General features: G+C 40.8%; 1 protein-coding gene across 1 annotated transcript; it reads left to right on the top strand.

Moving 5' to 3' along the window:
• Positions 1-482: 482 nt before the first annotated feature.
• SOGA3 (SOGA family member 3) lies at positions 483-15,129 on the top strand. The gene is made up of 6 exons (XM_053461184.1): positions 483-1,328; positions 1,796-2,020; positions 4,497-4,655; positions 10,394-10,465; positions 11,829-13,004; positions 14,716-15,129. Exons 1-6 carry the CDS (start codon positions 522-524, stop codon positions 14,824-14,826), a joined length of 2,550 nt encoding a protein of 849 aa, XP_053317159.1. The 5' UTR covers positions 483-521; the 3' UTR covers positions 14,827-15,129.
• Positions 15,130-15,958: the final 829 nt, after the last annotated feature.

The following is a 15,958-nucleotide window of genomic DNA, read 5'->3' as shown; positions in this document are numbered from 1 at the left end:
TTGTGTGTGAGTGAGCATGGATGTCTAATTGTGTTAATGTATATGTGTGAGCATGGATGTGTACTTGTGTGTGTGTGTGAGCATGGATTTGTGTGTGACCATGGATGTGTAAGGGGCGAGATGGAGTGTGTGTGAGTATGAGCAAGTGTGTGTGTAATTTGTGTGTTTACATATGTTTTATGTTGGAAGGAGGGGGGAAGGGGCAATCATGGCGCAGACTAGCTGTTGAAGTTAGGGGGTTGGGGGAATTTCAGGTAGTTTCTAGTTAGGCCCCTGGTTAAAGGAAACACCCGATGAGAAGTATTAGTATTCTAATAGGTTTCTCTTATTGAGATATTGATAACAGACAGAATATGCCCATGCTATTAAATGCAAGTAAAATCTTACTGAAAGTTTTAATGTTTTTTCTGATTCATGAAGCTGTCAAATGGCATCTTCTGCTTCCCTCCCTCTTCTTTGGGTGGGGATTGACCTCTGCTGATGGGTTTCTCCCTGGCTCATCCTCTTTGTCAGCCATCGCCATGAGCCGGCCAGTCGGTGGCGCTGCTGCATCTCCTCTCGCTGCGGCTGAGCCTCGCCTGCATCCCGAGGGCAGCAAGAAACAACAGAGAACTTCGTCACCAGCCAGACCCAGGGATATTGCAGCTAGACAAGGGGCCACAGCCCGCTCGCTGGCAGGGGCTAGATCCAGTGGGAGGCAGGTGGTGAAGCCCGCTCGCCCATCTGCTCAGAAAAACGGCAACAAAGCCGAGGAGCAGCATCAGCATCATCCTTCACCGAGCGCACCGGGAGCTATCCAAGCCGGCGGTGGTGCTGAAAATACACCATCCACGGCGGAGACTGCAGCAGAGGGTAGATCATCACCAGGAGAACTGGAGGGCCACCGAGGAGACTCCCCTGACCGTTCAGCTGCGAGGACGGAGCCAAGCAGGGTGGCTACCCCTGAGCACACAGGGGATGGATCCCCAAAGATCGCGAAGGCCAAAGGCAAAAGCGCCCCCAAAGGAGGGGAGGGGTCGCCGCCACAAGGAGCCTCTTCCATTGCTGCTGCGATGGGGAAAAGCCCCAAAAAGCAGAGCAGCGGAGGGGGTTACTGGAAGGAAGGATGCCTGCAGTCCGAGCTTATGCAGTTCCATCTGAAGAAAGGCCTGGCCGCCGCCGGCTCTAATGTACCCGCCAAAGGCAACGAGGCTGAGGCCGGCCCCGCAGAAATACAACAGCGGGAAGAGAGAGAGAGAGAAGTTGGGGGGGATCCCGGGGGCACCACGGGGCGGAGAGAATTAGAAGACGAACTGGAGATGCTGAGAGAGGAGAACGAGAGCTTGAAGGTGAGGGGTGGGGGAGCTTCCATTGTCTGTACAAACAGTGATGTAATCTTTCTAATAGAGGGGCCTCTCTGAAACAATAGCAGCCTTCTTTCGTTACCGTAAATACATTTATTTTAGGATTATTTTAGGCACAATATAAGTAGATTTCTTATAAAACATATTATGTTGACATGAGGTCCTGAACCCTTAAATTGGGATGGCAATGCCCTATATAAAAATGCATTGCTTTTTGGTGCGGGTGAGGGGCGTTTGTGGTAATCTTTGGCACCAAGTTAATACAGAAGACCACCTGGTAAATATAGTCTATGCAAATGGGAGTCACTATTCTAGGGAGTGGCAGGAGATATGCCATTCCCCGGCTATAAAGGGGTTAAAACCCTGTCTTTCCCATGCGTTAATATAGACTAGTTCATTTTAATCCACCTTTCCTCATTAGTCTTCTTTCTCGCCCCCGTTTGCACGAGAAGACCGAGATAGAGGAGATGCGGACGGAGATGGACGAGATGAGAGACACTTTCTTTGAAGAAGATGCCTGTCAGCTGCAGGAAATGCGCCACGATCTGGAGAGAGCCAACAAGAACTGCAGGATCCTGCAGTACCGCCTCCGGAAGGCAGAGCGCAAGAGACTTCGCTATGCACAGACAGGGGAGATTGATGGCGAGCTTCTGCGAAGCCTGGAGCAGGATTTAAAGGTACAGTCACTTTGTATGTTTTGCCTGCAGCTGTTGGCAAAAGCAAGTGTGCTGTTGCTTTAAATGTATGCACACAAGCTGCACAGTCACATAGACAGAGTATTCCATATGCTATGGAATTTGATGGCACTATATAAAACAATAAATAATAATAATAATATGCTGTGTGACTCCTAGGACTTTGAATGACTCCATGTTTATCTTTGGGGGGCACATTTGATTTCTTCCATTCCATTGGTTACTATGGTAACTGATTGCACCACTCTGAACCAGAATTGCACTTTATATATAACCCTGTTTATGTGGAACGTTGTGTTGACCCTTTATTGTTTATATATCAGTTATGTTTAGTAGAATTTGTTTTTCTAAAATATTAAGTTTGGATTTATACTGATTTTTGTTGAAATGAAAACCACATGTATTTGAGGAATGTGATGATCTATGCAGTCTTAATGATAACAAAGTTTCTGATTTGTACATGATGTTAGATGTAGAACGCTGCTTGAATAAATGAAAATAAGGTGGGGCAGAACTGAAGTATGCTAGCTAGTGCCTTCTCATCATTGTCCACCAAGAGCCTCCCCTGCAAGGAGCTTTATCACTGCACCAAATGTGAAAAGGGTCTGTTGTAAGTTGGCAGCAGATATAAAGTGTATGTATATCTATCTATCTATCTATCTATCTATCTATCTATCTATCTATCTATCTATATATATAGGTATCAGACCACATAGGTCATATTGAGCGGTATAGATTAATTTTGTATAATCACTCCGCATTCTTCAAAAATATAATGTTTAGGCTTTAGCCTCTAAAAATGTACTGTTTTTATTCAATGGTATTACTATTTGTTGACTTAACTGCCTTCTCATAATAGCATCTGGGCTATAGTTATGTGTTGTCCCCTAGTCTCCCCAGTCAGTATCTTCTGCCCTCTTTATAGATTGCCTTGTCCCTGCGTGTCTCCCTTTATAATGGTATAGATTAGGGAGTTGAAGTGCAGACCTCCATGTTTCAACTATCTTCTATTGCGCATTGTTTGAGTCAGCAAAATGGTGACAGAGCCTTCCCTCCTTCTCCGTCCAACAGAAAAATATGCTCAAGCCACCAAAATGTATATAATTATGAAATCTGGAGCATTTTTCAGTTTTGTAACATTGGTAAGGTTACAGATATACCGAATATGATTTTACATGCCAGTTTCTTACCAGCATGGAAATAGTGATAATGTTTCATAACCACTTTGTTTAGGATTACAGAAACACTAATCGCTCTGCTTTTAAATAACGATTAGTACTTTAGATTACTTTTCTCCAGTGAGCCATTACTAAAATAGGTTCTACTGTGATAACTAGCATATTAACACTTGCGATAGTCCTAATTTTAAACTTGTAACACAGCCAATATCGGGTTTTTTTATAATTATTACCCTGCATAGATGTTAATGCCTCATATGTGGACAGATGGCTTAGGGTTAGGGTTAATAGCACTGGATTTATGCATGACAGTATCTGGAAACTAGGAACAATTTCTGGAAGGTAGTATTTCTGAATAGCACATGAAAGAGCTGAGTAAGGCATGCTGAATAATGTTGCGCATATTACATACAGCTCAGTACATTCCATTTATTGCTTTAGGTTGAGACTAAATATTGTCTCTTAGTTAAGCGTGTCGTTTCATTCAAGATTTATCAGAACAGTTAAATGGTCAGTGCAATTCTAGTTCTTGTAATAAACAGATAATAATACCGTATTGGCTCGAATATAGGCCGCACTTTTTTCCCCCACTTTAAGTCTTTAAAGTGGGGGTGCGGCCTATATTCGGGGTCTAGCGCCCGACGCCCGGGACATGCAGTTCCGAGCGCCGGGCAGGCAGCGGGGTTAGGATACAGATCCCCCGCAGCGGTGCAGGGGACCTGCATCCTACTCTCTGATACGCTCAGACAGCCTTCCCTGCCAGCACTTCTCACGGGGGGGGGCAGCACGGGAGGTTGTCTAAGCGCATCGTGCGAGAGGTCACCGGCTGCAGCGATGCGGGTAAACAGCCTCCGCTGCCGGCACGTCTGCCCGATGTGCTTTAACAATCTCCCTTGCCGGGAATTCCCACGGGGGGAGTCCCGGCAAGGGAGATTGTTAAAGCACATCGTGCAGATGTCCCGGCAGTGGAGGTTGTTTACCCGCATCGCCGCAGCCGGTGACCGTCCACACGATGCGTTTAACCTCTGCCCCCAAGACTTACCAGAGCAGACTCCTGGGTGTCTTGCGGGGCACATCTTTAAAAAAGCACCAAACTTTTAGGGTGCGGCCTATATACGGGGGCGGCCTATATCCGAGCCAATACGGTATTACATTTTCACTACAGTTTTATAATGCAAGCGAAATTTTAGTGAGCACCAATAAATATATACTTTGATTTATAGCTCTACAGCACCCTAACAGCACTAATGCTAGTCTTATATATGTTGTCTTTGCTTTAGGTGGCCAAAGATGTGTCTGTAAGACTTCATCACGAACTTGAAAACGTGGAAGAAAAACGAACCAAGACAGAGGAGGAGAACGAGAAGCTTCGTCAGCAGCTTATTGAAGTTGACATAACGAAACAAGCATTGCAGAATGAGTTGGATAAGCTTAAGGAGGTCAGTACAAGGCTATGTTCCATTTTCCAACAGTCCTTCACTTTGCTTAATGCAGTAGACAAGATGTTCCAGATTCCAGCACTTTCTCTGCCAAGTCATCAAGAAGAAGAATAGTTAATCATCAGTTAATCATTCTGAACATTAGTTTGTAAGTTCCTATTGCTCCGTGTTCTATCTCTTTTCATACAAAATATATATTCCAATCATCTTCTGTTATATTTGGAAAGATGAATACTTGACATTGATCAGTATAAGTATAAGAATACCTGTCTGATAGGACTTAAAACACTGTTTGGTAATATTTGATAGTTGATTTTCTATAAAGCAGCCTAAGTGCTATGTCTTCTAAATAGGTAGATTTTAGCTTCAGCTCTCAGTGGTTTAGACCCTAAACAAAGAAAATGCGGGAGAGCTGAACATTTCAACTCTACAATTTTAATATGTATTAGGAAGGACGAAGACTTGTTAGTAACTTTTGCAGCTGGTCCTGCATATATAATTATAATAAAACAAAGAAATATAGGCAGACCCATTTAAATAAAGCAAAAGTGCATCTAGGTGTATAGTAGATATGCAACAATCTAGACATTCCCTAAAGTTACAAAGTATCAACATAAATGTCCAAGATACACAGTGAAATTGGAGGTATCTCACCCGCATTAGCAGAAGTTTCTTCAAATAATAATAAATAAGTTAAGATCTTCAATCCTCAACATGTTTCCATGATTCCAGTCAGTGGCGACTCTAGAAACAATATATAGGGGGGCACAAAAGATACCACAGTCAAACTGGGGGGGGCATTCATAATTTCCAAAAGTAATGTGCTATGGAATTATACTTTTGTTATTGGGCTAAAATAATACTTGATCATTCACCATGGGAAGCCTGAAGCCACAATAAATAACTTTTTCACTAAATTATTTCAGGGCCTTGAACGTTTTGTCCCCTGAAGTCACTACAACTTCAGGAGGGCATTTTATCTCTGGATAAATATAAATTAAATAATTCCTACTGTAAGTTAAGTGCCAGGAAACAGATGACCAAACACACACACCAACACAGGCTCTGTCACACCGACGCCCAGACACACACACCAGGACAGGCTCTGCCACACCGACAATCAAACACACACACACCATGACAGGCTCTGCCACACAAACACCCACACACATCAGGACAGGCTCTGCCACACCCACATCCAAACACACACACACCAGGACAGGCTCTGACACACTGACACCCAAACACACACCCTAGGACAGGGTCTGCCACACTGACAACTGAACACACACACCAGGACAGGCTCTGCCCAACCAACACCCAAACAGGCTCTGCCACACCAACACCTATACACACACACCCGAGGACAGGCTCTGCTACACTGATAACCAAAAACACACAAACAGCAGGAAACAATCTACGTCACAGACGTCTACATCAGGATGGATTTTTCACACTGCATTGTCGTTTATACCCCCCTTAGTGTTTTTGCCCCTTGTGTATTGATGCCCCTGCTGCCCATATATATTAATATTAGCCCCAGTTGCCGATAGCAGGTATATATCAACACATTAACACACAAACCAAGCTTTGCATGTATAGATCAACTGAAATTCACTTGTGATCTCAGCACTGAAGGTATATATCAAATAAACAGAATCAGACATACAAATCCTGTATTTGCAGGTATACAATAATAATATATGAAACGTAACATTGCAGGTATAGATCAAATAAATACATGGAAACAGCATTGCAGGTATTAATCAACTGAATAAGACATACAAACACTGTATTTGCAGGTATACATAAATAATGTATGGAAATATATATATATATGGATCTACAAAATAATGCAAAAACCCAGCTTTGCAGGTATAGATCAATTGGAAAACCCCCTAAATTACAGGCATAGATCACAGGTTGCACATGCCTAGGTCCCAGTACTTACACATCCATGCTATCACATACACACTCATTCATTCATATACTCATTCATTCACAGATTCATTCCCTCAATCACGCATACTCATTCAAACAACCTCTTACCTGCACTGCAGCTCCTCAATACCGCTCACAGACTTCAGCAGAGGGCGCGGCCTCCCGCTGTGTTCTCTGGTACTGCACAGAGGAAGCAGGACTGGAGCAGAGTCATGTGATGTCACGTGAACTCTGCTAGGTTCCGCTTCCTCAATGCAGCACAGAAGACCCTCCCACAGGTAAGTAGCAGGGCTCGAGGTGCGGCCCGCGTAAGATCGGTTACATAGTTACATAGTTCATAAGGTTGAAAAAAGACCTAAGTCCATCAAGTTCAACCCTTCTACCTAACCTTTCTATTCTTGATCCAAAAAAAGGCAAAAAACCTCTAATTAAGCTACTTCGAATTCTGCCATCAGGGGACAAAATTCCTTCTTGACTCCAAGAGGCAATCGGATTTCTCCTTGGATCAAGAAGCTCTAAAATATTAATATTATTCTATTTATATCCCTGTATATCATGCCTTTCTAAGAAAATATCGAGGCCTCTTTTGAAGGTATCTAATGTATTGGATAACACTACCTCCCTTGGAAGTGAATTCCATACCTTAATTGTCCTCACTGTGAAGAATCCCTTCCTTTGTCGTCTATGAAACCTGCGCTGTTCCAGTCTCAGAGGGTGACCTCTTGTTCTTTGTATATTTCTGTTAATGAACAGGTCACCGAAGAGCTCTTTATATTGGCCCTGCATATATTTGTATAATGTTATCATATCCCCTCTGAGATGCCGTTTTTCCAGTGTATATAATTTTAACTTTTTTAGTCTCTCTTCATAACTAGTATCTCCCAATCCCCTTATTAATTTCGTAGCCCTCCTTTGCATTTTTTCTAATTCCATAATGTCCTTTTTATGGACCGGTGCCCAGAATTGTACCGCATATTCAAGGTGAGGTCTTACCAATGACCTGTAAAGAGGCAAGATGATATTCTCCTCCCTTGAATCAATACCTCTTTTTATGCATGCCAAAACCTTATTGGCCCTCGCAGCTGCTTGCTGGCATTGCGCACTGTTGTCAAGTCTGTTGTCAACCGTAATTCCTAAATCCTTCTCATTGGTAGTTTCCCCCAAGGATATTCCATTTAAAGAATTTTCTCTATATTGAACCTCATCTGCCACTTGCACGCCCAGTCCCCAACTCTGTCTAAATCTTCCTGCAATGAAGAAACATCAAGATTAGTCTGAATTACCCGGCAAAAACTGTGACATGGCTCTTAATGCAGCTTGGGAGATCATTTATAAATAAATTAAAAAGAAGAGGACCGAGGACAGACCCCTGAGGCACTCCACTTAATACCTGCGTACAGGCTGAGAAACATCCATTCACAACAACCCTCTGCATTCTATCTTTTAGCCAATTTCTGATCCACATACAGACATTTGCCCCTAAGCCTATTTCTGTTAATTTATAGCGTAGCCTTTTATGCGGAACCGTATCAAACGCCTTGGCAAAGTCCAGATAAATCACATCTACAGCCAACCCCAGGTCTATATTTTTACTAACTTCTTCATAGAATGCTAATAGGTTGGTTTGACAAGACCAGTCTTTCACAAATCCATGTTGACTTCTACTAATTGGATTATGGATCAAGATATGATCTTGAATGTATACCTTTAGCAACCCTTCAAATAATTTCTCCACTACCGATGTTAAGCTTACTGGCCTGTAATTGCCTGGTTGGGATTTTGATCCCTTTTTAAATATGGGCACAACATCTGCCTTGCGCCAATCTAATGGAACTATGCCCGAGCTGAAAGATTAGCAATAGTGGCTGGGCCAGAATTAGTCTTAGTTCCTTCAGTACCCTTGGGAGTATACCATCCGGTCCAGGGGCCTTGTCTACCTTAACAGTATTTAATTGCTTGAGCACTTTTTCTTGTGTCAGCCAATCCCATGTTTGCTGAATTAGGAAGAATCATTGGTTCTTCCTTGGTATAAACAGAAGAAAAAAAAGCATTTAAGATGTTGGCTTTCTCTCTGTCCTCACTAACCAAATTTCCAGTTTCAGATATTAACGTACCAACATTCTCTACCTTTAACTTTTTTCCATTCACATACTTGAAACATTTCTTGGGATTGGTTTTACTTTCCTTGGCAATAAGTTTCTCATTTTCTAGTTTAGCCATTTTAATCTCCTTTTTGCAGGCTTTGTTGGCATCTTTGTATGCCATAAATGATACTTTCGACCCCTCGCTTTTATAATGCTTAAATGCCAATTGTTTATTCCTTATTTCCTGTTTAACTTTCCAGGTAAGCCACATTGGTTTTGATTTGTTTCTTTTGTATTTGTTTCCCATAGGTATATATTGGGATGTGTAACTTTGCAATATGTGCTTAAAGGTATTCCATTTGTCCTCTGTGTTTAACCCAGAGAACAATCCATCCCAGTCTATACATTCCATGGTGGACCTTAGCCTGTCAAAGTTTGCCCTTCCGAAATTAAGTGTTTTGGTAGAGCAGTTACCCATTTGCTTTTTGGAATTAATCTCAAATGAAACCATGTTATGGTCACTATTTCCCAAGTGTTCTCTTACTTTAATGTTTGAGATAAGTTCCTCATTGTTAGTTATTACCAGATCTAGACAGGCATCCATTCTGGTTGGGGTCTCTACTAATTGCGACATAAATTGGTCATTAAGCAGGTCCAGAAACTTGCTGCCTTTAGTGGAACAAGTTCCACTATTCCAATCTATATCTGGGTAATTAAAATCTCCCATGATCAAAACTTCATTTCTATTTGCAGCCTTTTCAATTTGAAATAGCAGCTGATCCTCCCCCTCATTGCTAATGTTGGGTGGCTTGTAGCATACACCCACAAGTAGTGTGTGACTCTTCTTACTATCTAGGTTAATCTCTACCCACAGCGTCTCCACATTACTACTGTCATCATGCACATCTTCCTTAATACTGGGCTTAAGTTTAGGGTTTGCATATAAGCAAATCCCTCCCCCTTTTCTATTTACTCTGTCCCTTCTAAAAAGTGAATATCCTTGTAAGTTTACTGACCAGTCATATGTATCATCCCACCACGTTTCCGTGATACCGATCAAGTCATATTGTTCATTACTTACCAATATTTCCAGCTCACCCATTTTGCCCTGGCTGCCTCGTTGCTAGGCGCCCCTCTCTCTCCTCCGCATTTAAAAAAAAAAAAAAAAAAGACGGGATTTAAAGTCGCATTGCGACATTATTCCAAATTCGGCAGGGGGCAACGGGGGGGCAAGGATTAACCTAGGGGGGGCAATTGCCCCCTGTATCGACACCACTGATTCCAGTTAAGCAGCTGCTCAACATTGTTATTGGAAGACACCTCTACAACTGCTGGTGAGATCTTTCCAATTTCAATTTATAAGTGACAGGTAGCTCGGTAGAACCCATACCATGAGACTTTAAGAACATCACCAAGGGCCATCTCAGCCCTTATTGCAGGAAACTTGCTGTGAATGAACCTTTATAATCCATTGGATATTTGCTTCTTAAAAATTACAAAAATATACCAAGCTATCCATTTTTTGTGAATGTTGCATATGTTTTAGTCCGCTAAGTGCTCGTAAATGAATCCATTTGAAATACATCCTTTGATTTACATTTCTGATAGAACAAGCTTTTGTAATTATTTAGATAGAAAATACAATTAAGCTCACATAGCACCACAATATATGTGCTGATAATGTGTTTCAAATTATTTTTATTATTTATATAGCTGTCACTAAAAAGAAGAGGGAGCAAGGATGTGCAAAAGTCTGAAAAAAAATCCCAACAAACTCCACCAGAGGTATGTAAAATATTTGGTCCACGGAAGTAGAAATTAAATTAATAATACTGTATGTCCAAAGCTTCTGTTTAATTACACAATTAATTCAACAATGTACCTCCCTGCAGTCGTTAAGGCTGTCCCATTAACAATGTTAGAGAATACTGTGTGTACTAAGAAATGAAAAACGTATATATATATATATATATATATATATATATATATATATATATATAAATATATGATAAATGTATGCTTAACTGATTGATCCATTTGTACTTTTGTGGGTTGTTTAATATAAATTAATCTTTCTCTTCTTCCGTAATACATACTAGGAATTATATCTTTAGTTTTTTTCATAATTTTAAAATACGTGGATTTTTATGACCATTTCTTACTAAATCTAAATCGCCCATAATCACACTACCTTGTGTATAGAACACTACTATAAAAGAAAGAAAATGGTTTTCAGGAATACCAACTGTCCAAATGAGAGCCAGCAAGAGCTACCTCTTCTTCTGTGCCTTATTGATTAAACACAAGAAAGGGTGGTTGCTTGCTGCTACTTGTCTAACATTGTGTGTCTTGTGGGACATTTATTAATGATTTAAGTAAGAGGATGGATGCCTTGTGGCCCACTAGAGTTAAATCTGGCAGCAAAAATTTAATAAAACCAAATAGTAAGAAAAAAATAAATGCCAATATAATATAGATCAATATAATATAGATCAATACATGGTTACCTAAAATTCAAGCAGTGATAGTAGATGCACCTCTGCTTACCCCTGCAATATATTTGGGGGGGGGGTGTTTATATATAAATGTTCAAAGCACACACATTTTCATTTTATCAAATGAAACAATGAGTGGTATATGTTCTGCTAACTTGTCTATGGACTTTGTTACCTGGGTAATTCATGAGAGTTTTTCATGGCTTACATTTCTGGAAAGTTTGTCACATACATATTAATTTCTTTGTATGTATTTTAAACATTTTTCACTTAGGCTTTAACTAGCAGTATATATGATTAATAATACAGGCATCTTTACTTGTTCAATTCAATGGTCCATAGAGGGCCTGTAAATCTTCCATAGTTGTGGTGTTCTGGCCTCTTGGAGTATTTTCACAGAAAGGTGGAGCAAGGGTGCACCTGCAGGGAAAGAGGGTGCGCGTGAAGGTTCTGCCCTTTTGCAGAAGTGCCCTGGGAGGGCTGGACAACACAGCAGATAGCAGGGAGAAGGGGACCCAAAAAAACGAAAACAAAAAATTGGAATTGTTTTTGGAGCAAGTACACAAGTGTAATAATAACTTTTTTTCTTCAAAGTCCTTAAAGACTGCAACTAAACAAATGTATTTATTTTATTTTTTTGTTCTTTTAATGAGGAGGACAGTGAAGACCTGAAGTGCCAACTACAGTTTGTCAAAGAAGAAGCATTGTTGATGAGAAAGAAATTGGCAAAAATTGATAAGGATAAAGACAGGATCGAGCATGAGCTGCAGAAATACAAGTCATTTTATGGGGATCTTGACAGTCCTTTGCCAAAAGGGGAGGCAAGTGGACCTCCTACAACGAGAGAAGCAGAACTTAAATTACGACTTCGTTTAGTAGAAGAGGAAGCTAACATACTTGGCAGAAAGATTGTAGAGCTTGAGGTTGAAAACAGAGGCCTCAAAGCAGAACTGGATGATCTAAGAGGAGATGATGACTCCAGTGCAACAAATCCTCTTACAAGGGAGCAAAGTGAATCTGTGTCTGAGTTGAGGCAACACTTGCAGCTTGTTGAAGATGAAGCTGAATTATTAAGGAGGAACCTTTCTGACCAAGAAGAACAAAACAAGCGCATCACTGCAGAGCTGAACAAGTACAAATTTAAATCTGGTACCCATGAAAGCTCTCGACATAATGATAATGTCAAGACTGAAGCACTGCTGGAAGAGCTGAAGACAGCACGATTGCAGATTAATGAGTTGAGCGGTAAAGTCATGCAACTCCAATATGAGAATAGAGTCCTCATGTCCAACATGCAACGTTATGATCTTGCCTCTCACCTAGGTATAAGAGGAAGTCCAAGAGATAGTGACGCAGAGAGTGATGCAGGAAAAAAAGAAAGTGATGATGACTCCCGTCCTCCCCATAGAAAGCGAGAGGGGCCTATTGGTGGTGAAAGTGATTCAGAAGAGGTACGAAATATACGCTGCCTCACCCCTACCAGATCTTTTTATCCTCCCACAAATGTTTGGCAGAAGACCTTTGCTGAGAGACAGCAGATGAAAGACATTCGTTCTGAAGCAGAGCGTTTAGGGAAGACCATTGACCGTCTTATTTCAGATACAAGCACCATCATCAGTGAAGCCAGAATATATGTTGCAAATGGGGATCTCTTTGGATTGATGGATGAGGAAGATGAGGGAAGCAGAATTAGAGAACATGAGCTTTTATATCGGATCAACGCACAGATGAAGGCATTCAGGAAAGAACTTCAAACTTTTATTGATCGATTAGAAATCCCAAAGTCCTCTGATGATCGGGGTGCTGAAGATCCTCTTTCTGTTAGCCAGGTGTGTATATCACTTATTTAATATTTCAAAGTCCATGGTTGTGTGTGTGGTTAATGTTTGCACGTTAGGGGTTATGTGTAAGGAGCAATTCTGGCACTGATTGGTATAAAGCAGGACCAATAAGCAGCATTATGTTGGTTAACATGGTAGATGTTCTATTTTTACTCACTAATGCTAGAATTGCTGTTTATACATGTCACCAACTGTTTCTTTGCCTGGATTAAAATTATTATAATTAAGACAAGGAAGGGTACATATTTTAGTGATCTTTAGATTTTACACTCTTACAGCTTAGTTAATTAATAAACATGGTTGTGTTGCCCCTTCATATTTAACATAATAATTTTAACAACCAGGTTTTCCACATGTATGAGCTACTAGAATCTATACAGGACTGTGTTTGCTCTTTCTAACCCTCCCTTGCTCTGGTGGATTAATGGGTGGTCCTACCTTGGCACCCTGCCCATGACCACAGGAATCTTAATATGGCTGCGCTTCAAGACCTTTTCCTTCTAAGAAAAAAAGCCAGTTTCCATGCGAAAAAACAAAATACAAATAAAAAACTTTTTTTTTGCTAATAACAAAGCACATGGTATATCATATATTAAGACAAAGTCCAGTAGATTTCTTATATGTATGGGACATATAAACTTTACCCTTATGAAAGCTTCCAGACAAATAAAATTCTTAACCTCACTAACATGCAGCTTTAGTAATCAGAGCATTGCTGTGTGTATACAAGAAAAACAGAAGAGATATGCAGTTGAGTGCACATACTGAATCAGAAAACCATCTATTATTTTTAGGTTTAATAGCATCATTGCCTTACTTTACATTCTGTTTAAGCAAATGTATGTCCAAATATTAAAGGAGCAGTTGTGCCTGATCTTTTTCCTGATTTCAGCTAAGCAAACTGTGTTTCCACCCTACTTTTTCACTTAGACACTGCTCAATTACTTTGGCCCTTGTCCATGCCTAGCACCAACACAATCCTACAGGCGTTTGTACCAGTGGGGTGGAAATATTGTAGCTGGGTTCATGGAGAATGCACTTTCTATGCCTGTTAATACATATGCAGTGTTGTGCGCTACTGGCTAAAGACCCAGCAATCCTGTTTGTCAGGAAGCAGCTGCCCTTAAGTAGTCGAACAGCATTAGTAAGTGAAGTACCACTCTTTCTGCTGGAAGAAAATAATTAACAAACCAAGAGTACCTGTTAACATTTAGAAATATTTTGATGTCTGAACAAAACCGTGCTTTTCACATGATTGTAGGAGACAATTCTCCTACTCTCTTGTTCTAACTGTCTTGTGGCACCGACTCAGGGGCAGGAAGTTAATATTGACCAGTAGGTTAGAGCTCTGTACCTTCTATATCTTCCTTTTCCCATAGCAGAGCTGTGTATAGAGTAGGCATAATCCATTTCTTAAATATTAATGTTCCCGAGTTCCTCTAAAAGGTCTGTTTTATGTTGCAGACTATGAATAAAACAAAGACTTAAGACAAATGTCTGATGTGTTATTCTTTATGAATGTGGTATCTGTTTACATAAAACATGTACTTCTGATCTCTGCTTCAGCATCTGGGCTAAGTATTTGGAATGCATTGCTGCTTTATTACTTTTTTGTACAGCAAATTTCTGACAGCACAGTGAGTGAATAAATGCCTCTCTCTCTCTCTCTCTCTCTCTCTCTCTGTATTTACCTCCCCAGATGTTCCAGCCTATCATTTTACTTATTCTCATCCTAGTATTATTTTCCTCTCTTTCGTACACCACTATATTTAAGCTTGTCTTCCTTTTCACCCTATTTTTTGTCCTGTGAAACCTTTTTTTTCTACCATTTTATGTTGATCGTAGTTATTATTTGCATTTTTTTTTATTTTGTCCACTCATCAAGATAAAACGTAAAAGGAAATATAGTTTCTGCTTTGGCCACTTTTACTACTGCTATAGAAAACACTGAAGATTGATTTGCATGAGCCAATGCTAGATCGACCCTGCAGTTTTTTCAGGTAAGTTATTTACTATTCTGTTCATTGTCTGTAGTCAAAAGGGTCATAAAATCCAGCGGCGAACCTAGTATTTGGCACCTGGGATGAATCCTGTATGTGGCACCCCCTCAAAAACAAAATGTTGGCAAGAATATTTATTCTTCAAATTTGTAAACTGTATGTAAGCTGGGAAAAATAGAAATCTTAAAAAAAAATTATTAATTTATATTTAAATTAAATATATTTTAATAAATAATATTTACTGAACAGATGTTACAGCATAATTCCTATCACTAGAAACTGAGCCAGACATTGATGGTGGTACAGCGTAACTCCATCACTATGCACTGAGCCAGATATTGATGGTAGTGCAGCATAACCCCTATCAATATACACTAAGCCAGATATTGACGTGGTAGGCCTCTGCCCCTAAAACAGCCTACCTGTGCCACCGCTGCCCCTAAAACAACCTGCCTGTGCCACCGCTGCCCCTAAAACAACCTTCCTGTGCCACCGCTGCCCCTAAAACAGCCTGCCTGTGCATCCTCTGCCCCTGAAACAGCTTGCCTGTCCTACCGCTGCAATTGAAACTGCCTAAATATGCCACCTCTACCCCTTTAGCAGCATGTCTGTCCTATTTCTGCCCCTAAACACTCTCCCCCTTACCTCTCTTTCATTGGTCTGGGGACGGTCGAGCATCACTGGGCCCGCACAGATATCTGTGTCCCGACAGCTGCCTAATGTGGGCCCACGGTTTACCGCTGTGTGTGCCAGCACTATTTTGCGACCCAGGGAAAAGAGTGTTTCCTCGCACAATGTGTGGACCCCCCTTAGGTACTCTACTGATAAACTCACGTACAATATAAGGCTAAGCAGCAACATTCTTTGTAAAAGACATTTGATTAAATGCTTCCACAAGCCTTGTTACAGATACTGGTGTCCCAAGTCAGACTTTGCTGACTC

This window comes from Spea bombifrons, chromosome 3 (genome assembly GCF_027358695.1).
Source record: "Spea bombifrons isolate aSpeBom1 chromosome 3, aSpeBom1.2.pri, whole genome shotgun sequence".
NCBI lineage: Eukaryota > Metazoa > Chordata > Amphibia > Anura > Pelobatidae > Spea > Spea bombifrons.
The sequence above is the reverse complement of the archived record's forward strand: the minus strand, read 5'-3'. Positions and strand labels throughout refer to the sequence as shown.

Coding starts and splice junctions, on each gene's coding strand:
- SOGA3 (XM_053461184.1), top strand. CDS start 522: ATGAGCCGGCCAGTCGGTGGCGCTGCTGCATCTCCTCTCGCTGCGGCT. Junction 2,021..4,496: donor GCCTGGAGCAGGATTTAAAG/GTACAGTCACTT, acceptor TCTTTGCTTTAG/GTGGCCAAAGATGTGTCTGT. Junction 4,656..10,393: donor AGTTGGATAAGCTTAAGGAG/GTCAGTACAAGG, acceptor TTATTTATATAG/CTGTCACTAAAAAGAAGAGG.